At 40.6% G+C, this 21696-nt stretch overlaps 1 protein-coding gene across 8 annotated transcripts in view; it reads left to right on the top strand.

Moving 5' to 3' along the window:
- HS6ST2 (heparan sulfate 6-O-sulfotransferase 2) overlaps positions 1–21696 on the top strand; it is a 653947-nt gene that overhangs the window by 43847 nt on the left and 588404 nt on the right. The window contains exon 3 of one of the 8 annotated variants that reach the window (XM_086385850.1): positions 14107–14232. The exons of the other annotated variants lie outside the window; for them this stretch is intronic. Coding sequence (XP_086241976.1) covers positions 14107–14218 — 112 coding nt within the window. The 3' untranslated portion in view covers positions 14219–14232. Of the gene's footprint in view, positions 1–14106; positions 14233–21696 lie in introns of those variants that run through there. 8 annotated transcript variants of the gene reach the window in all.

Below are 21696 nucleotides of genomic sequence, written 5' to 3' on the forward strand. Positions count from 1 at the left end.
TGAAGCCATTGCACCGTCTAATCCCTTCTCTTCCTGCTTTCCATCTTTCCCAGCATTAGGGTGTTTTCCAAGGTGTCAGTTGTTTGCATCAGATGGCCAAGGTTTTGGAGCTTCAGCTTCAGCATCAATCCTTCCAATGAATATTCAGGACTGATTTCCTTTACAATTGACTGGTTTAATATCCTTGCTGTCCAACGGACTCTCAAGAGTCTATTCTCTAGCACCATGGTTCAAAAGCATCTGTTCTTCGGTGCTCAACTTTCTTTATGCTCCAACTCTCATATCCATCCATGACTTATGGCAAAACCATAGCTTTGAATACATAGACCTTTGTTGGCAAGGTCACGTCTCAGCTTTTTACTATGCTGTCTAGGTTGTTCATAGATTTTCTTCCAAGGCAGAAATGTTTTTTAATTTCATGGATGCAGCCAGTGTCTGCAATGATCATGGAGCCCAAGAAAATAAAGTCTGTGACTGTTTCCATTGTTTCCCCATTTACTTGGCATGAAGTGATGGGATTGGATGCCATGATCTTTGTTTTTTAAATCTTGACTTTTAAGCCAGCTTTATCACTCCCCTCTTTCATTTTCATCAGAAGACCCTTTAGTTCCTCTATGCTTTCTGCCATAAGGGTGGTGTCATTCACATATCTGAGGTTATTGATATTTCTCCCAGCAGTCTTGATTCCCGCTTGTGCTTTATCCATCCTGGCATTTCACATAATGTACTCTGCATATAAGTTAAATAAGCAGGGTGACAATATACAGTCTTGACGTACTCCTTTCCCAATTTGGATCCAATCCTTTGTTCGAAATCTGATTTTAACTGTTGCTTCTTGACATGCATACAGATGTCTTAGGAGGCAGGTAAGGTGGTATGGTATTCCCATCTGGTTAAAAGTTTTCCACAGATTGTTATGATCCACAGTCAAAGGCTTTGTTTTAACCAGTAAAGCAGATGTAGATGTTTTGTGGAATTTTCTTCTTTTCTGTATGATCCAGCGGATGTTGGCAATTTGATGTTTGATTCCTGTGCCCTTTCTAAATACAGCTTAAACATGTGGAAGTTGTCAGTTCATGTACTGCTGAAGCCTAGCTTGGAGAGTTTTGAGCATTACTTTGCCAGCCAGCGAGAGGAGTGCAGTTGTGCGGTAGTTTGAGCATTCTTTGGCATTGCCTTTCTTTGGGATTGGAATGAAAACTGATGTTTTCCAGCCCTGGGGCCACCGGTGAATTTTCCAAATTTGCTGGCATATTGAGTGCAGAACTTTTGCAGCATTATCTTTCAGATTTGTAGTAGCTCCCCTAGAATTCCATCCCCTCCAGTAGCTTTGTTTGTAGTGATGCTTCTGAGGCCCACTGGACTTCGTGTTCTAGGATGTCTGGCTCTAGGTCAGGGATCACACCATCATGGTTATCTTGGTCATTAAGATCTTTTTGTATAGTTCTTTCTGTGTGTTTTGCCACCTCTTCTTAGTATCTTCCACTTCTGGTAGGTCCATACCGTTTCTGTCCTTTATTGAGCCCATCTTTGCATGAAATGTTCCCTTTGTATCTCAAATTTTCTTGAAGAGATCTCTAGTCTTTCCCATTCTATTGTTCTCTATTTCTTTGCACTGATCACTTAGGAAGGCTTTCTTATCTCTCCTTGCCGTTCTTTGGAACTCTGCATTCAGATGGGTATGTCTTTCCTTTTCCCCTTTGCCTTTAGCTGCTCTTCTTCTCTCAGCTATTTGGAAGCCCTCCTCAGACAGCCCTTTTGCCTTTTTGCATTTCTCTTTCTTGGCGATGGTCTTGATCACCACCTCCTGTCCATAGTTATTCAGGCACTCTGTCTATCAGATCTAGTCCTTTGCATCGATTTGTCACTTCCACTGTATCACTGTAAGGGATTTGATTTAGGTCATACCTGAATGGCCTAGTCATTTTCCCTGCTTTCTTCAAATGAAGTCTGAATTTTGCAACAAGGAGTTCATGATCTGAGCCACAGTCAGACTGGAATCTGACTGTTTACCATCATATGGAAAACCAGTTACCCCAGTGCAGATTACTAAACAGATCATTGTTTCACCACTGACTTGAAAATTCATCTTTCAGGTAAAATAAGCATATGAAAGTTTCTATTTGAATGATCAGATATACCATTAAGATGTATTTTCATGATAGCCAATAATCTCCTACTGTTGTAACTGGATACAAGAAAATCCCATGTAAATTTCTCAGCCTATCCTAGTTTAATGCATTTATAACTTTAAATGAACATAATGTTTAGTTTATCAATTTTTATTGGCTGTTCTAAAATACTCAAAGAATTTTATTTTATTTTTTATTCATTTAGCAAATATTTATTTTTTTATTTTTTGAATATAAATTTATTTATTTTAATTGGAGGCTAATTACTTTACAATAGTGTATTGGTTTGGCCATACATCAACATGAATCCACCACAGGTATACACGTGTTCTCCATCCGGAAACCCCCTCCCACATCCCTCCCCATCCCATCCCTCTGGGTCATCCCAGTGCACCAGCCCCGAGCATCCTGTATCATGCATCAAACCTGGACTGGCAATTTGTTTCACATATAATATTATATATGTTTCAATGCCATTCTCCCAAATCATCCCACCCTCACCCTCTTCCACAGAGTCCAAAAGACTGTTCTATACATCTGTGTCTCTTTTGCTGTCTCTCAGACAGGGTTATCGTTACCATCTTTCTAAATTCCATATATATGCGTTAGTATACTGAATTGGTGTTTTTCTTTCTGGGTTACTTCAGTCTGTATAATAGGCTCCAGTTTCATCCACCTCATTAGAACTGATTCAAATGTATTCTTTTTAATGGCTGAGTAATATTCCACTGTGTACATGTACCACAGCTTTCTTATCGATTCACCTGCTGATGGACATCTAGGTTGCTTCCATGTCCTGGTTATTGTAAACAGTGCTGCGATGAACATTGGGGTACACGTGTCTCTTTCCCTTCTGGTTTCCTCAGTGTGTATGCCCAGCAGTGGGATTCCTGGGTCGTATGGCAGTTCTATTTCCAGTTTTTGAAGGAATCTCCACACTGTTCTCCATAGTGGCTGTACTAGTTTGCATTTCCACGAACAGTGTAAGAGGGTTCCCTTTTATCCACACCCTCTCCGGCATTTATTGCTTATAGACTTTTGGATAGCAGCCATTCTGACTAGCCTGAAGTGGTACCTCATAGTGGTTTTGATTTGCATTTCTCTGATAATGAGTGATGTTGAGCATCTTTTCATATGTTTGTTTGCCATCTGTATGTCTTCTTTGGAGAAATGTCTGTTTAGTTCTTCGGCCCATTTTTTTGATTGGGTCATTTATTTTTCTGGAATTGAGCTGCAGGAGTTGCTTGTATATTTTTGAGATTAATTCTTTGACAGTTGCTTCATTTGCTATTATTTTCTCCCATTCTGAAGGCTGTCTTTTCACCTTGCTTATAGTTTCATTTGTTGTGCAGAAGCTTTTAATTTTAATTAGGTCCCATTTGTTTATTTTTGCTTTTATTTCCAATATTCTGGGAGGTGGGTCATGGAGGATCCTGCTATGATTTATGTCGGAGAGTGTTTTGCCTATGTTCTCCTCTAGGAGTTTTATAGTTTCTGGTCTTACATTTAGATCTTTAATCCATTTTGAGTTTATTTTGTGTATGGTGTTAGAAAGTGTTCTAGTTTCATTCTTTTACACGTGGTTGACCATTTTTCCCACCACCACTTGTTAAAGAGATTGTCTTTTCTCCATTGCATATTCTTGCCTCGTTGAAGATAAGGCATCCATAGGTGCTTGGATTTATCTCTGGGCTTTTTGTTTTGTTCCATTGATCTATGTTTCTGTCTTTGTGCCAGTACCATACTGTCTTGATGACTGTGTCTTTGTAGTAGAGCATGAAGTCAGGCAGGTTGATTCCACCAGTTCTATTCTTCTATTTCAAGATTGCTTTGGCTATTCGAGGGTTTTTGTATTTCCATACAAATTGTGAAATTATTTGTTCTAGCTCTGTGAAAAATACCGTTGGCAGCTTGATAGGGTGGAGAAGGCAATGGCACCCCACTCCAGTACTCTTGCCTGGAAAATCCCATGGACAGAGGAGCCTGGTAGGCTGCAGTCCATGGGGTCGCTAAGAGTCAGACACGACTGAGCGACTTCACTTTCACTTTTCACTTTCATGCATTGGAGAAGGAAATGGCAACCCACTCCAGTGTTCTTGCCTGGAGAATCACAGGGACCGGTGGGCTGCCATCTCTGGGGTCGCACAGAGTCAGACACGACTGAAGCGACTTAGCAGCAGCAGTAGCAGCAGCTTGATAGGGATTGCATTGAATCTATAGATTGCTTTGGGTAGTATACTCATTTTCACTATATTGATTTTCCAATCCATGAACATGGTATATTTCTCCATCTGTTAGTGTCCTCTTTGATTTCTTTCACCAGTGTTTTATAGTTTTCTATATATAGGTCTTTAGTTTCTTTAGGTAGATATATTCCTAAGTATTTTATTCTTTTCGTTTCAATGCTGAATGGCATTGTTTCCTTAATTTCTCTTTCTATGTATAGGAATGCAAGGGATTTCTGTGTGTTGATTTTATATCCTGCAACTTTACTATATTCATTGATTAGCTCTAGTAATTTTCTGGTGGAGTGTTTAGGGTTTTCTATGTAGAGGATCATGTCCTCTGCAAACAGTGAGAGTTTTACTGCTTCTTTTCCAATTTGGATTCCTTTTATTTCTTTTTCTGCTCTGATTGCTGTGGCCAAAACTTCCAAAACTATGTTGAATAGTAGTGGTGAAAGTGGCCACCCTTGTCTTGTTCCTGACTTTAGGGGAAATGCTTTCAATGTTTCACCATTGAGGATAATGTTTGCTGTGGGTTTGTCATATGTAGCTTTTATTATGTTGAGGTATGTTCCTTCTATTCCTGCTTTCTGGAGGGTTTTTATCATAAATGATTGTTGAATTTTGTCAAAAGATTTCTCTGCATCTATTGATATAATCATATGGCTTTTATCTTTCAGTTTGCTAACGTGGTGTATTACATTGATTAATTTGCAGTATTGAAGAATCCTAGCATCTCTGGGGGTAAAGCCCACTTGGTCATGATGTATGATCTTTTTAATGTGTTGTTCGATTCTGATTGCTAGAATTTTGTTAAGGATTTTTGCATCTATGTTCATCAGTGATATTGGCCTGTAGTTTTCTTTTTTTGTGGCATCTTTGTCAGGTTTTGGTATTATGGTGATGGTGGCCTCATAGAATGAGTTTGGCAGTTTACCTTCCTCTGCAATTTTCTGGAAGAGTTTGAGTAGAATAGCTGTTAGTATTCTCTAAATTTTTTGTAGAATTCAGCTGTGAAGCCCTCTGGACCTGGGCTTTTGTTTGCTGGAAGATTTCTGATTACAGTTTCAATTTTTGTGCTTGTGATAGGTCTGTTAAGATTTTCTATTTCTTCCTGGTTCAGTTTTGGAAAGTTGTACTTTTCTAAGAATTTGTCCATTTCTCCCAAGTTGTCCATTTTATTGGCATATAATTGCTGATAGTAGTCTCTTATGATCCTTTGTATTTCTGTGTTGTCTGTTGTGATCTCTCCATTTTCATTTCTAATTTTATTGATTTGATTCTTCACCCTTTGTTTCTTGATGAGTCTGGCTAATGGTTTGTCAATTTTATTTATCCTCTCAAAGAACCAGCTTTTGGCTTTATTGATTTTTGCTATGGTCTCTTTTGTTTCTTTTGCATTTATTTCTGCCCTAATTTTTAAGATTTCTTTCCTTGTACTAAACCTGGGGTTCTTCATTTCTTCCTTTTCTAGTTGCTTTAGGTGTAGAGTTAGGTTATTTATTTTGCCTTTTTTGTTTTGTTCCTTGAGGTATGCCTGTATTGCTATGAACCTTCCCCTTAGGACTGCTTTTACAGTGTCCCACAGGTTTTGGGTTGTTGTGTTTCCATTTTTATTCGTTTCTATGCATATTTTTATTTCTATTTTAATTTCTTCTGTGATTCAGTAGTGTGTTGTTCAGCCTCCATATGTTGGAATTTTTAATAGTTTTTCTCTTGTAATTGAGACCTAATCTTACTGCATTGTGGTCAGAAAAGATGCTTGGAATGATTTCAATTTTTTTGAATTTACCAAGGCTAGATTAATGGCCCTGGATGTGATCTATCCTGGAGAAGATTCCAGGTGCACTTGAGAAAAAGGTGAATTTCATTGTTTGGTGTTGTAATGTCCTATAGATATCAATTAGGTCTAACTGGTCTGTTGTATCAGTTAAAGTTTGTGTTTCCTTGTTAATTTTCTGTTTAGTTGATCTATCCATAGGTGTGAGTGGGGTATTAAAGTTTCCCACTATTATTGTGTTATTGTTAATTTCCTCTTTCATACTTGTTAGCATTTGTCTTACATATTGTGGTGCTCCTATGTTGGGTGCATATATATTCATCATTGTTGTATCTTCTTCTTGGATTTATCCTTTGATCATTATGTAGCATCCTTCTTTGTCTCTTTACACAGCCTTTGTTTTAAAGTCTATTTTATCTGATGTGAGTATTGCTACTCCTGCTTTCTTTTGGTCTCTATTTGCATGGAATATTTTTTTTCAGCCCTTCACTTTCAGTCTGTATGTGTCCCTTGTTTTGTGGTGGGTGTCTTGTAGACAATATATAAAGGGGTCTTGTTTTTGTATCCACTCAGCCAGTCTTTATCTTTTTGTTGGGGCATTCAACCCATTTACATTTAAGGTAATTATTGATAAGTATGATTCCATTGCCATTTACTTTGTTTTTTTTGGGTTTGAGTTTATACACCCTATCTGTGTTTCCTGTCTAGAGCAGATCCTTTAGCATTTGTTGGAGAGCTGATTTGGTGCTGCTGAATTCTCTCAGCTTTTGCTCGCCTGTAAAGCTTTTGATTTCTCTTTCAAATTGAATGAGATCCTTGCTGGGTCGTAAGTTTTTCTCTTTCATCACTTCAATATGTCCTGCCATTCCCTCCTGGCCTGAAGAGTTTCTACTGAAAGATCAGCTGTTATCCTTATGGGAATCCCCTTGTGTGTTATTTGTTGTTTTTCCCTTGCTGCTTTTAATATTTGTTCTTTGTGTTTGATCTTTGTTAATTTGATTAATATGTGTCTTGGGGTGTTTTGCCTTGGTTTTATCTTATTTGGGACTCTCTGGGTTTCTTGGAGTTGGATGATTATTTCCTTCTCCATTTTAGGGAAGTTTTCAATGATTATCTCCAAGTATTTTCTCATGGTCTTTCTTTTTGTCTTCTTCTTCTGGGACTCCTATCTTTCGAATGTTGAGGCGTTTACCATTGTCCCAGAGGTCTCTGAGATTGTCCTCATTTCTGTTAATTCGTTTTTCTTTTTTTCTCTCTGATTCATTTATTTCTACCAATCTATCTTCTACCTCACGAATCCTATCTTCTGCCTCTCTTATTCTATTATTTGTTCCCTCCAGAGTGTTTTTGATCTCATTTATTGCATTATTCATTATATATTGACTCTTTTATTTCTTCTAGGTCCTTGTTAAACCTTTCTTGCATCTTCTCAATCCTTGTCTCAGGCTGTTTATCTGTGATTCCATTTTGATTTCAAGATTTTGGATCATTTTCACTATCATTATTCGGAATTCTTTATCAGGTAGATTCCCTATCTCTTCCTCTTTTGTTTGGTTTGGTGGGCATTTATCCTGTTCATTTACCTGCTGGGTATTCCTCTGTCTCTTCATCTTGTTTATATTGGTGTGTTTGGGGTGGCTTTTCTGTATTCTGGCAGTTTGTGGAGTTCTCTTTATTGTGGAGTTTCCTGGCTGTGGGTGGGTTTGTAGGGGTGGCCTGTCAAGGTTTCCTGGTTAGGGAAGCTTGCCTTGTTGTTCTGGTGGGTGGAGCTGTATTTCTTCTCTCTGGAGTGCAATGAAGTGTCCAGTAATGAGTTATGAGATGTCCGTGGGTTTGGAGTGACTTTGGGCAGCCTGTATATTGAAGCTCAGGGCTGTGTTCCTGTGTTGCTGGAGAGTTTGTGTGGTATGTCTTGCTCTGGAACTTGTTGGCCCTTAGGTGGTGCTTGGTTTCAGTGTAGGTATGGAGGCTTTGATGAGCTCCTGTCGATTAATGTTCCCTGGATTCAGGAATTCTCTGGTGTTCTCAGGATTTGGACTTAAGGCTCCTGCTTCTGGTTTTCAGTCTTATTTTTACAGTAGCCTCAAGACTTCTCCATGTATACAGCACCGTTGATAAAACATCTCCTTTCGAAGACAATGGGCTGCTTCTCTGGGTGCCTGATGTCCTCTGCTGGCATTCAGAAGTTGTTTTGTGGAATTGACTCAGCGTTCAAATGTTCTTTTGATGAATTTGTGGGGGAGCACGTAGTCTCCCCGTCCTATTCCTCCGCCATCTTAGGACTGCTCCCTCAAAGAATTTTAAAGCTATGAAAAGTAGTGGTCTAAATTAGCAAGTGAAAAATATTTTGAATGCTGTCTTTATCTATTTAGCATCTATTTAGAGCCATATCCAGAAAGATAGTTGTAAAAAGTGTGCATATCCCAGGGTGTCTTCAGTTTTTAGTGCTTAGGGTAATTTTTTTGAAAGTTCATCCCTGTACTTTGAGTTTGTTTTTTTTTTTTTTTACTTTGAGTTTTTAACAATAAAAATGATAAATGATTTTAAGCTTAACATTTTCTAAAGCAAACATTATAAAGCAGGGAACATGATCTAGTATATGCAGAATGATTTGAGTATTCACTCCTCCAGGAGTTCATCAATCATGCCTTGAACAGTGACCATAATATTGTTTCTCTTGTGTTCAGGTTTGGGATTCCAGAGATGAATGAAATATGCTTGTCCTTGTTGTATATTGTATATTGGGGAAGACAAATAGATATATCAAAAATTCTAATGTAAAATGGCAATTGCTTTAATCCGAGTATCTGTAGGAGCACAAAAGCAATGGACTCTGCTGGCTTTGGCAGCAGAAAGGCTTCAAAGCAGAAGCACCATTTGAGTTTAGCCTTAAAGAATGAGGACACTTTCATCACTCAGCTGCTCTAGGTGCAGAAGGGACCTTCCTTGCTTCAACGGGAAAGGAAAAATCTATTCCGATTTCATTATGTGGAGAAGCCACTAAACAGCTTCTTACTTGCAGTCTTAAGTGATCCTAATGTGGAAAGATGGGCAAATATCAGAGACCAAAAGGAGAAAGTAGAAGCATCAAGGGAACAAGAGCCTTTGGAAGAGTCCTGATCTGGAAGTAATAAAATGAGGACCTGCTTTGAAAAATCCAAGAAGATTTTTTTGAGGAAAGAAGAACTCAAAGCTGCATTTGGAAGGAAGCAACTGTGAATACAGTCTGACTAAGCTTAGCATGTTATATTTGCTGGTAAGGAAGAAATATGGGTTGCTGTTCATTTGAGATCCATGGAAGAGGTTGGAGAAGAGGGCGTTGGTATTCCAGCAATGATTTGTTAGGTAGAAAGAGAAGGTTAGAAATCAGATACTACTATATTCATTAAATAAATTAATTATAAGTCATGGACAGACATTTGTTATCTAGAGGTACCAGAATGCTTAACCACTGAGAAAAGGTGCCCACAAATACTCTGTCTTCAAGGATGAAAGAAGGGCTGATTACTCAATTACTCATTACTTATCAGCAGCTAACACAGGCCATTCTAGGTTTGGAGGTGGAGGGTAGGGGAGAAAGAGGCAAGAAGTATGTACTTAAGTATGTATGTATGTATTTATATTATTGATAGAAACAGAAGCCATTTAATCACATGCTTTGTTGCTGTTGTTATTGCCAAGTCGAGTCAGTAGTGTTCGACTCTGTGTGACCCCATAGACGGCAGCCCACCAGGCTCCCCTGTCCTTGGGATTCTCCAGGCAAGAACACTGGAGTAGGTTCCCATTTCCTTCTCCAGTGCATGAAAGTGAAAAGTGAACGTGAAGTTGCTCAGTCGTGTCTGACTCCTCACGACCCCATGGACTATAGTCCACCAGGTTCCTCCGTCCATGGGATTTCCCAGGCGAGAGTACTGGAGTGGGTTGACATTGCCTTCTCCAATCATATGCTTGCTGCTGCTAAGTCGCTTCAGTCGTGTCCAACTCTGTCCGACTCCATAGATGGCAGCCCACCAGGCTCCCGTCCCTGGGAGTTTCCAGGCGATAATACTGGAGTGGGTTGCCATTGCCTTCTCTAATCATATGCTTAGTATTGTTCTAATATAATGTCGGGTGTTTTACATAAATTGTTCCATTCAATCCCAGAATGATTCTAAGATACAGATACATGCGATCATCATTCCCATTTTACAGATGAGAAAACTAAGTATTATCAAAGTTTAGGAACTTACTCAAGGTCATATACCTTTTAGGTGGTGAGATTGGACTTGAAATCCTGTGGTTGCAACTGTTCAATTAAATACTGTTGTATTCCCTCTGCTAAGACCCTAGTCTCGGTTATCATTATATCATACTTCTGTAGTGTTAAGAGGCTGAGACTCCTCTGATTCTACACAGTTCACAACATTCAGTGAACTTTGTAAAAAGGCAACCAGACTATATCACTTTCTTTATCAAACTATCAAACAGCCCTCCACTGCACAGAAGATAAAGTCTAGATTCTTATCGCACAAGTCCCTACAAGACCTCATCTCTGCCTCTCCAGCCTCAGTCTTCTCAGTCTGCTCTGCTCCTCTCTGACTGATCTCCAGTTACACTCAACCTTCACAGTTCCTCAGCACACTGTTCTTGCCTCATGACATGGCTCCTTCTGTCCTACCTATAATGCTGTTCTTCAAACTCGTCACACAACTGACTGTATCTCATTCTTCAAATCTTGATTCAGGTATCAGCACCTCAGAAAAGGTTTCCCCACACCCTTTAGGTAAAAGCTGTCCTCTGCCCCACACCAATACCAGAAACCACCCCTTTGCCCATGAAAATAGAAATTACTTGATGACAGGAAATATTGACTTTATGTCCTTCACTGTAAGTCCAGAACCAAGAGCAATATCTGACACATACTAGGCCCTCAAGCCATATTTGTTTCCTGAAATAGTGATATCTTTCTTAAAGTGTCATTCTCATGTGTATAAATACATACATACATATATATATATATGTATATATGCACACACACACACACACTTGTGAAATATGGGAGCTTGACATCACCTCATAGAAGTGGAATGTATACTGCCCTCCCCAAATTTCATCTCGATGTCAAGACTAATGATTTCATACATACACCAAGAATATATGAAAATGATTGTTACTCATATAATGAGTTATGCATCAAAAATAGTGTTAAGCCAAAGAAAAAAGAGAAAGAATAGTAACTGTGAGGTGATGAATCATTAGATGATTGTGATTCATTCATTCTATAGATGTAGGTATGGATATAGATACAATCAAAGCATCAATTTCTACACCTTAAACACAGGCAATTTTAAATGTCCATTACAAGTCAATAAAACTGAATAAACAATGGGATCAAACTCTATTACAATTTACCCATTATGTTTGTTTGGTAACTAAAGCATTGCATGGTTAATTTAATTTCATCTTGTTTATGGAAGGCATTATGGAACCTGCAGTGTGAGACCAGTAAAGGAGATGAGTATTCCATTCAACATCTTGTTCAAGAGCTACTATTTTGTATTCTCAAAAGTAAAATGAGTGGGTTTCTATCAATGTGTAGAACTCCAAAGAGGACAAGGAATGCCATGGTGAGACATTGTATTGTGGCTTTAATATGTGGAGAAATGTGTGACCTTGATTTACATTTTGGGTATAATCTCTCTGGAAGCAAGAGATTCTGTGAGTTCTTCATCCTAAATGATACAAGCTTGGATAGGAATTGTTTGACTTGGCAAGAATAGACAGTCAGCACATTGGCAGTGGCCCAAAGATCTATAAAGATGTGAAGATGAGGCCAATTATTGGTCACACATTGTCTGCGAAGGCAACTGCATAAAGTTTGAACATTTGAGCTAACCTTTGGGTCCTGTCCTTTATAAGAACATTCTGATGAAGAGATGAAAAGTAGCAACTCTCAAGCAAGCTCCATTAAGTGTCATGGTGTTGATATCATTGGTTAAGTGAATGACCTCCCTTTGGTTTTCACTGTGTTGATGCTAAGGGGCTCCCCACGTGTCCAGGGGTTCTAAGAAATGAGCTGTTGTAGCAGTGTGGCATCTGACAAAGGGCTGAGCACAGGGGAAGGTACCCTCTCCTGAAGATAGGGTATGCAGAGGGCCCAGGTTCGGCTCCATCCTGTAGCAAGGAGGCTTCACTAGCTATCCTGAGCTTGCAGAGTGCTACTTACATAATCAAAGGCCAAATGGGCAGCTGGATATGGAGGGTCATAGGTTCAAGACCTGAGATAGTCTATATTTCCAGGCCAGTCCAGCATGTACTCACATGTGCTACACTACGGTCATACAGCATTGGGCCATGGTGGGCAGTTCCTTGTATCAGAAGCCCATGAGAGTAATGGCTATCATTGATGGCACAGGGACTCCAAGATACATGAGAGAAAGTTGCTAAAGCTTGCACAGTGAAGGAGTCTCCGGGGGCGCTAATAGGGGTGCTTGTTCTTTGGCAATTTAGGCAGACTCTAGAATCTTTTGACACAGGGTGTCTCATTCAAGGCAGGCCTATTTGGAAGTTACTGACCAAAAATACTGTGCATATGAAGAAATGTTGCCTCCAGAATCTAAAAATTTCTAAAACATGTTGTGAAGTCGCTCAGTCGTGTCCGACTCTTTGCCTGCACCAGGCTCCTCTCTCCATGGGATTTTCTAGGCAAGAGTACTGCAGTAGGTTGCCATTTCCTTCTCCAGAGAATCTTCCCGACCCAGGGATCGAACCCAGGTCTCCCACATTGTAGACAAACGCTTTACCATCTGAACCACCAGGGAAGTCCTGGTGAAACACGTTGGGCTTGTCTTAACAGTATGAATACTTCACCGAAGACTAAAATTTGTTTCTCATCATTGGCAAGATTGGAGCAGTACTCAACTTACCAAAGAATTTTCAGGAACTTAACTGATGTGGTGGGACCGTCTACTAGTGTATCATAGGAATCTCCCCAAATGAGAGTGTCATCAATGTGAGGTCCTAATTGTGTACCTGGGAAAGCTAAAGGCAGTGGAAATATTGCCTTCGAAGACTATGTGAGATGGCAGGTGTGGACAGTGGGCCACTGAGTAGCAGGTGAAGGTGTACCGTGTCCCTCTGAAGGTGAAGGTCAAGTGTAGCTGAGAAGCTGTTGATACAGCCACTGAAAAGGGCAGGCTAGCCAAATGCTTTGTTATGACTACCAAGTATTTACAAGTTATTCTGTGGAAGCAATATTGCTAACAATATGCATGGAACCCTAGTGAATGGTGCAATGACACCAAGGGTAAAAGTTCACACTGAGGCCCTGTTCTCACTTTACAGCTTTAAGTTCAAGTAAAATTTGTCTGTTAAGTGCAGCAGGAGTGGGGATAATCACACCTTCTCTGAAGAGGTCTGCTATAATGGGTTTCAATCTGTGAAGACCCTGGTTTCATTGAGATTGAATCTTTTTAAAAACAACTGAGGTGATGTGGCGGATTCATTTTGATATTTGGCAAAAATAATACAATTATGTAAAGTAAAAAAAAAAAAAAAAACAACTGAGGTGAAAACTGTGATTGTAACTAAGGGGAAAGGTCTATCTGGTCTCGTATTTTTAAAGCTTATTATACAGGCCAAAGACTTAATTTTATTACTCATTGGGTCAGAGTATCCACGTGCACTAGAGGCTATTTGGGGTAATGGAGGTTTTGGCACTGGGAAATGTAGGCAAGGCAGTAATTCCAGTGGTTAAGGTTAGGTATATCTGTTTTTATGTCACGTTCCTTTACTCCCTGGTTGTTTTTAGTAGCTTGCCCAAATGTGGGCCAGAAGAGGAACAGAAATTGATGAGGGGCAAAAACTCAATTGTCACACCTGAAAAGTGGGATCTGATTATTGCATAGAGCCACCACCCCTACATCACCCCTCTCCCTAGATGGGACCTCTGAAACACACAGAAACACCAAGTCCTTTTCCTTCTCACCAGTGGGATGAAGAGTTCAGGAAGCAATCTTCAGTCTGCAGTTCTCAGTCTTCACCCAGTCCTCAGTCCCAGTGTCTGGGTAAGTATGGACTGGCTGGTCTGGGCCCTAAACTGAAAGGACGCCTCCTCCCTCCCTCCTCACACACCGGACCCTTCCCTTTCTCCCCTCTCCATCATCAAAAAAACACGCACACACATCTTTTTACTGCTTGTTGATACTTTAATCATCAACATCTGAATACTTTGATCTGTCCAGAGGGGACCATCGTTGTATGTTTGATGTCTGCACAAACGACTATTCTGCCTTTGCTTTTCCTGGAGTTACAGCAGATGGCTCAGCATCTTGGGCTCCAGGTGGGCACAGGGGCTTACTTGCAGAATCGTCAGAAGTGTTGGAAGAATCCTCTGGGGTTTCTTCATCCGCCATTGGCCCACTTTCATTCTTCTTTTTATTCTGCGGGTGGTGGTAGAAGACTGGATTCGTCGACTTCTTCCCTTTCTTTTTCCGGCCCGGGTTCCGCTGAAGGGTTGATTTTACCTTCCTCGTGGGCTTTCGTATCTGGTAAGAAAACAGAGTCATCCAGAAAGACATTAGTGGAGGAGGATGGGAAGAACTTTGAGAGAACGGGTGTGCATTGAGGAGGGGTTTGTGCCAGGCAAGCTGCGGCAGGGCGAGTCTTGGGTGGGGGATGAAGAGGAAGAACATGAGTAGGGTAATCTGACCTTCTGACTGTCCAAGCCATCGGACTGATCAGTGTTCTTTCTCTTCCTTTCGTTAGCACTTGAAGCTTGTTGCTGCAAATTGAAAGCGTCTATCTCGATTTCTGTTTCCTCCTCCTTCACTTCCTTAATTAGGTCTGCCATGTTGTAGCAACGGTGGCCTCCACCAAGGCGCCTGGCGTCTCTATATATACCGTCGCAGGACAATGGTGAGCCACAACTGTCCGTTTGATTGGTCAGCAAGAAATTTCTCCAGCCAATAGTAGCCCTGACACTGCTGACATCACAAAGCGCCACTTGGGAACATCCATGGGGGCGGGGAGGGTGCAAAGGAGTCCAAGTGCTCTGGTTTGAGAAAAGAAGTGCTTTCGCAACAACCGTTAAAGAGCCTTCCCAATTTGACTTTCCGGAAAACATTTCCTCATCTTGTCCAGTTCAGTTCTTGTGGTGTAGAAGTTAGGGAGCCAGTGTTCCTTCCAAACCATTTCTCATGGCCACCCCCATTCAGTGTTTAATTCTGTCATCTTCCGGATCTCATTACCTAGTATTTGGTGTGGTTTTTTTTAAACAGTTTACTTTAGAGGTTTTAGATTTGCACGATAATTGTGAAGAGTGTTTTCATATACTCCACAACCAATTCTCTTGTTTACCATTGTACATTAGTATTGAACATTTGTTCAAATTAGTGAACCCACAGTGAAAGAGTATTATGAACTAAAGTCTGGACATTATCAGATTTCTTTCAGTACAGTTCAGTTCAGTCGCTCAGTTGTGTCCGACTCTTTGCGACCCCATGAACAGCACGCCAAGCCTCCCTGTCCATCACCAACTCCGGGAGTTTACCCAAACCTATATCCATTGAGTCGGTGATTCCATCCAACCATCTCATCCACTGTTGTCCCCTTCTCCTCCTGCCCTCAAACTTTCCCAGCATCAGGGTCTTTCCAAATGAGTCATCTCTTTGCATCAGGTGGCGAAAGTATTGGAGTTTCAGCTTCAACATCAGTCCTTCAAATGAACACCCAGGACTGATCTCCTTTAGAATGGACTGGTTGGATCTCCTTGCAGTCCAAGGGACTCTCAAGAGTCTTCTCCAACACCACAGTTCAAAAGCATCAATTCTTCGGCGCTCAGCTTTCTTCACAGTCCAACTCCCACATCCATACATGACCACTGGAAAAACCATAACCTTACTAGACGGACCTTTGTCAGCAAAGTAATGTCTGCTTTTTAATATGCTGTCTAGGTTGGTCAGAACTTTCCTTCCAAGGAGTAAGCATCTTTTAGTTTCATGGCTTCTGTCACCATCTGCAGTGATTTTGGAGGCCACAAAAGTAAAGTCTGCCACTGTTTCCATTGTTTCCCCATCTATTTGCCAGGAAGTGATGGGACCGGATGCTATCATCTTTGTTTTCTGAATGTTGAGCTTTAAGCCAACTTTTTCACTCTCCTCTTTCACTTTCATCAGGAAGCTCTAGTTCTTCTTCATTTTCTGCCATAAGTGTGGTGTCATCAGCGTATCTGAGGTTATTGATATTTCTCCCGGCACTCTTGTTTCCAGCTTGTGCTTCATCCCGTGGATAGTTTCTCATGAAGTACTTTGCATGTAAGTTAAATAAGCAGGGTGACAACATACAGCCTTGACTTACTCTCTTCCTGATTTGGACCCAGCTTGTCATTGCATGTTCAGTTCTAACTGTTGCTTCGAGACCTGCATACAGATTTCTCAAGAGGCAGTTCAGGTGGTCTGGTATTCCCATCTCTTTCAAAATTTTCCGGTTTGTTGTGATCCACACAGTCAAAGGCTATGGCATAGTCAATAAAGCAGAAATAGATGTTTTTCTGGAACATTTTCAGATTTCCTTGGTTTTTACCTAATGTCCTTTTGCTGTCCCAGTATCCATCCAGGATACCATACTAAATCCAGTCATTCCATATTCTGCCTTGTTAGGTTCCTCTTTGCTGTGACAATTTTTTAGATTTCTTTTTTTTTTCTTTTCTATTATTAAAAAATTTGTTCATTTTCTAATTGAAGGATAATTGCTCTACTAAATTTTGTTGTTTTCTGTCTAACCTCAACATGAATCATCCATAGGTATACTTATATCTCCTCCCTGTTGAACCTCCCTCCTATCTCTCTCGCCATATTATCCCTCTAGGTTGATACAGAGCCCCTGTTTGAGTTTTCTGAGCCATACAGCAAACTCCCTTTGGCTATCTTTGAGCATATGATAATTTAAGATTCCATGTTGCTCTTTCAATACATCTCACCTTTTCCTCCCCTCTCCCCATGTCCATAAGTCTATTCTCTACGTCTGTTTCTCCAATCAGTTCAGTTCAGTTCAGTTCAGTCGCTCAGTCGTGTCCGACTCTTTGCGACCCTGTGAAGTGCAGCACGCCAGGCCTCCCTGTCCATCACCAACTCCCGGAGTTCACCCAAACTCACGTCCATCGAGTTGGTGATGCCATCCAGCCATCTCATCCTCTGTCGTCCCCTTTTCCTCCTGCCCCCAATCCCTGGCAGCATCAGAGTCTTTTCCAATGAGTCAACTCTTCGCATGAGGTGGCCAAAGTACTGGAGTTTCAGCTTTAGCATCATTCCTTCCAAAGAACACCCAGGACTGATCTCTTTCAGAATGGACCGGTTGGATCTCCTTGCAGTCCATGGGACTCTCAATAGTCTTCTCCAACACCACAGTTCAAGAGCATCAATTCTTTGGCGCTCAGTTTTCTTCACAGTCCAACTCTCACACCTGTACACGACCACTGGAAAAACCATGGCCTTGACTAGACGGACCTTTGTTGGCAAAGTAATGTCCCTGCTTTTGAGTATGCTATCTAGGTTGGTCATAAATTTCCTTCCAAGGAGTAAGCGTCTTTTAATTTCATGGCTGCAATCACCATCTGCAGTGATTTTGGAGCCCCCCAAAATAAAGTCTGCCACTGTTTCCACTGTTTCCCCATCTATTTCCCATGAAGTGATGGGACCAGATGGCATGATCTTCGTTTTCTGAATATTGAGCTTTAAGCCTATTTTTCACTCTCCTCTTTCACTTTCATCAAGAGGCTTTTGAGTTCCTCTTCACTTTCTGCCATAGGGGTGGTGTCATCTGCATATCTGAGGATATTGATATTTCTCCCAGCAATCTTGATTCCAGCTTGTGCGTCTTCCAGCCCAGCATTTCTCGTGATGTACTCTGCATATAAGTTTAATAAGCATAAGCAGGGTGACAATACACAGCCTTGACGTACTCCTTTTCCTATTTGGAACCAGTCTGTTTCTCCATTGCTGCCCTGTAAATGAATTCTTCAGTACCATTTTTCTAGTTTCTGTATATATGCGTTAAAATATGATATTTCTCTTTCTCTTTCTGACTTACTTCACTCTATAGAATAGGTTCTAGGTTCATCCACCACGTTAGAACTGACTCAAATGCGTTCCTTCTTATGGCTGTGTAATATTTCACCATGTATATGTCCACAACTTCTTCATGCATTCTTCTGTCAGTGGACATCTAGGTTGCTTCCATGTTCTAGCTGTTGTAAATAGTGCTGCAGTGAACAATGGGATACATGTGTCCCTTTCGATTTTGATTTCTTCAGGGTATATGCCTAGGAGTAGGATTGCTGGGTCATGTGGTGCTTTTATTCCTAGTTTCTTAAGGAATCTCCATACCGTCTTCCATAGTGGCTGTATCAATTTTCATTCCGACCAACAGTGCAGGAGCTTTCCCTTTTCTCCACACCCTCTCCAGCATTTATTGTTTGCAGACTTTGAGGATGGCCATTGTGACTGGTATGAGGTGATATCTCATTGTGGCTTTGACTTGCATTTCTCCAATAATGAGCGATGTTGAGCATCTTTTCAGGTGTTTGTTGGTCATCTGTATGTCTTCTGTCGAGAAATGTCTGTTTAGGTCTTCTTCTCACTTTTTGATTGGGTTGTTTGTTTTCCTGATATTGAGTTATATGAGCTGCTTGTATATTTTGGAAATTAATCCTTTGTCAGTTGTTTGATTTGCTGTCATTTTCTCCCATTCTGAGGACTGTCTTTTCATCTTGCTTATCGTTTCCTTTGCTGTGCAAAAGATGCTAAGTTTAATCAGGTCCCACTGGTTTGCTTTGATTTTTGTTTCCATTACTCTAGGAAATGGGACATAGAGGATCTTGCTTTGATTTATGTCAACAAGTGTTCTGCCTATGTTCTCTTCTAAGAGTTTTCTAGTTTCTGGTCTTACAGTTAGGTCTTTAATCCATTTTGAGTTTATCTTTGTGTATGGTGTTAGGAAGTGTTCTAATTTCATTCTTTTGCATGTAGCTGTCCAGTTTTCCCAGCACCACTTATTGAAGAGGCTATCTTTTCCCCATTGTATATTCTTGCCTCCTTTGTCAAAAATAAGGTACCTGTAGGTGCATGGATTTATTTCTGGGCTTTCTATCTTGTTCCCTTGGTCTATATTTCTGGGTTTTTTTTTTTTTTTTTGTGCCAGTACCATTCTGTCTTGATGACTGTACCTTTGTAGTATTATCTGAAGTCAGGAAGGTTGGTTCCTCCAGCTCCCTTGTTCTTTTTTAAGACTGCTTTGGCTATCTGGAGTCTTTTGTGTTTCCATATGAACTGTGAAAATTTTTGTTGTAGTTCTGTGAAAAATGCCATTGGTCATTTGATAGGTATTGCACTGAGTGTGTGGATTACATTTGGTAGTATAATCGTTTTCACAATATTGATTCTTCCATCCCAGGAACATGGAATATCTCTCCATCTGTTTATGTTTGGTTTCTTTCATTAGTGTCTTATAATTTCCTGTGTACAGTTCTTTCATCTCCTTAGGTAAGTTTATTCCTATATATTTAATTCTTTTCATTGCAGTGGTGAATGGGATTGATTCCTTAATTGCTCTCTCTGATTTTTCATTGTTAGTATATGGAAATGCAAGTGATTTCTGTGTATTGATTTTGTATCCTGCAACTTTGCTAAATTCACTGATTAGCTCCAGTAATTTTCTGATAGTATCTTTAGGGTGTTCTATGTACAGTATCATGTCATCTGCAAACAGTGAGAACTTTACTTCTTCTTTTCTGATCTGGATTCCTTTTATTTCTGTTTCTTCGCTGATTGCTGTCACTAGGACTTCCAGAACTATGTTAAATAGTAGTGGTGAAAGTGGACACCCTTGTCTTGTTCCTGATCTTAGTGGGAATGCTTTCAGTTTTTCACCATTGAGACTAATGTTTGCTGTAGGCCAATCATATATGGCCTTTACTATGTTGAGGTAGGTTCCTTCTATGTCCATTTTTTGAAGAGTTTTAATCATAAATAGGTGCTGAATTTTGTCAAAGGCTTTTTCTGCATCAATTGAGATTATCATATGGTTTTTATCTTTCAATATGTTACTATGGTGTATCACATTGATTGATTTCCATATATTGAATCCTTGCATCCCTGGATTAAACCCAACTTGATCGTGGTGTATGAGCTTTTTGATGTGTTGCCGTCCAGCATTTACCAAAAAGTTTTCAGGAGCTTAACTGAAGTGGTGGGATGGTGTAGTTTGTGTGTCATAGGAATCTCCTCAAAGGATGATGTCATCAGTGTGAGGTCCTAATTGTGTCCTAGAAAAAGTTAGAGCTGGTGAAAATGTTGCCTTCAAAGACTGTGTGAGATGGCAGGTGTGGACACTGGCCCCACTGAGTAGACAGGTGACGGTGTATCGTTTCCCTTTGAAGGTGAAGGTTCAGTGTAGCTGAGAAGTTGTTGAGATAGGCAGTGAAAACAGCATGCTAGCCAAATGTTTTGCTATGACTGAAAAGTATTTGCCAGTTATTTGTTGGAAGCAGTATTATCAACAAAATACATGGAGCCCTAGTGAGTGGGGCCATGACACCAAGGGTACAAGTTCACACTGAGGCCCTGTTCTTGCTTTACAGCTTTAAGATCAAGTAAAATTTGTTAAGTGCAGCAGAAGTTGGGATAATCACACCTTGCTCAGTAGGTTTCCTGTAACAGGTTTCAATTTGTGAAGACCCTGCTTTCATTGAGATTGAATCTTTTAAAAAACAACTGAGGTGAAAAGTGTGATTGCATCTAAGGGAAAAGGGCCATAGGGTCTCATATTTTAAAGGTGAGTATAGGGGCAAGGGCTTAATTTTATTACTCATTGAGTTAGATTCTCCACGTGCACTAGAGGCTATTTGGGGTAATGGAGGTTTTGGCACTGGGCAATGTAGGCAAGGCAGTAATTCCAGTGGTTAAGGTTAGGCATATCTGTTTCTATGTCACGTTCCTTTACTCCCTGGTTGTTTGTAGTAGCTTGCCCAAATGTGGGCCAGAAGAGGAACAGAAATTGATGAGGGGCAAAAACTCAATTGTCGCACCTGAAAAGTGGGATCTGATTATTGCACAGAGCCACCACCCCTACATCACCCCTCTCCCTAGATGGGACCTCTGAAACACACAGAAACACCAAGTCCTTTTCCTTCTCACCAGTGGGATGAAGAGTTCAGGAAGCAATCTTCAGTCTGCAGTTCTCAGTCTTCACCCAGTCCTCAGTCCCAGTGTCTGGGTAAGTATGGACTGGCTGGTCTGGGCCCTAAACTGAAAGGACGCCTCCTCCCTCCCTCCTCACACACCGGACCCTTCCCTTTCTCCCCTCTCCATCATCAAAAAAACACGCACACACATCTTTTTACTGCTTGTTGATACTTTAATCGTCAACATCTGAATACTTTGGTCTGTCCAGAGGGGACCATCGTTGTATGTTTGATGTCTGCACAAACGACTATTCTGCCTTTGCTTTTCCTGGAGTTACAGCAGATGGCTCAGCATCTTGGGCTCCAGGTGGGCACAGGGGCTTACTTGCAGAATCGTCAGAA

Source organism: Bos grunniens, chromosome X (genome assembly GCF_055505025.1).
Source record: "Bos grunniens cultivar Pamir isolate PY7600 chromosome X, Bosgru_T2T1.0, whole genome shotgun sequence".
NCBI lineage: Eukaryota > Metazoa > Chordata > Mammalia > Artiodactyla > Bovidae > Bos > Bos grunniens.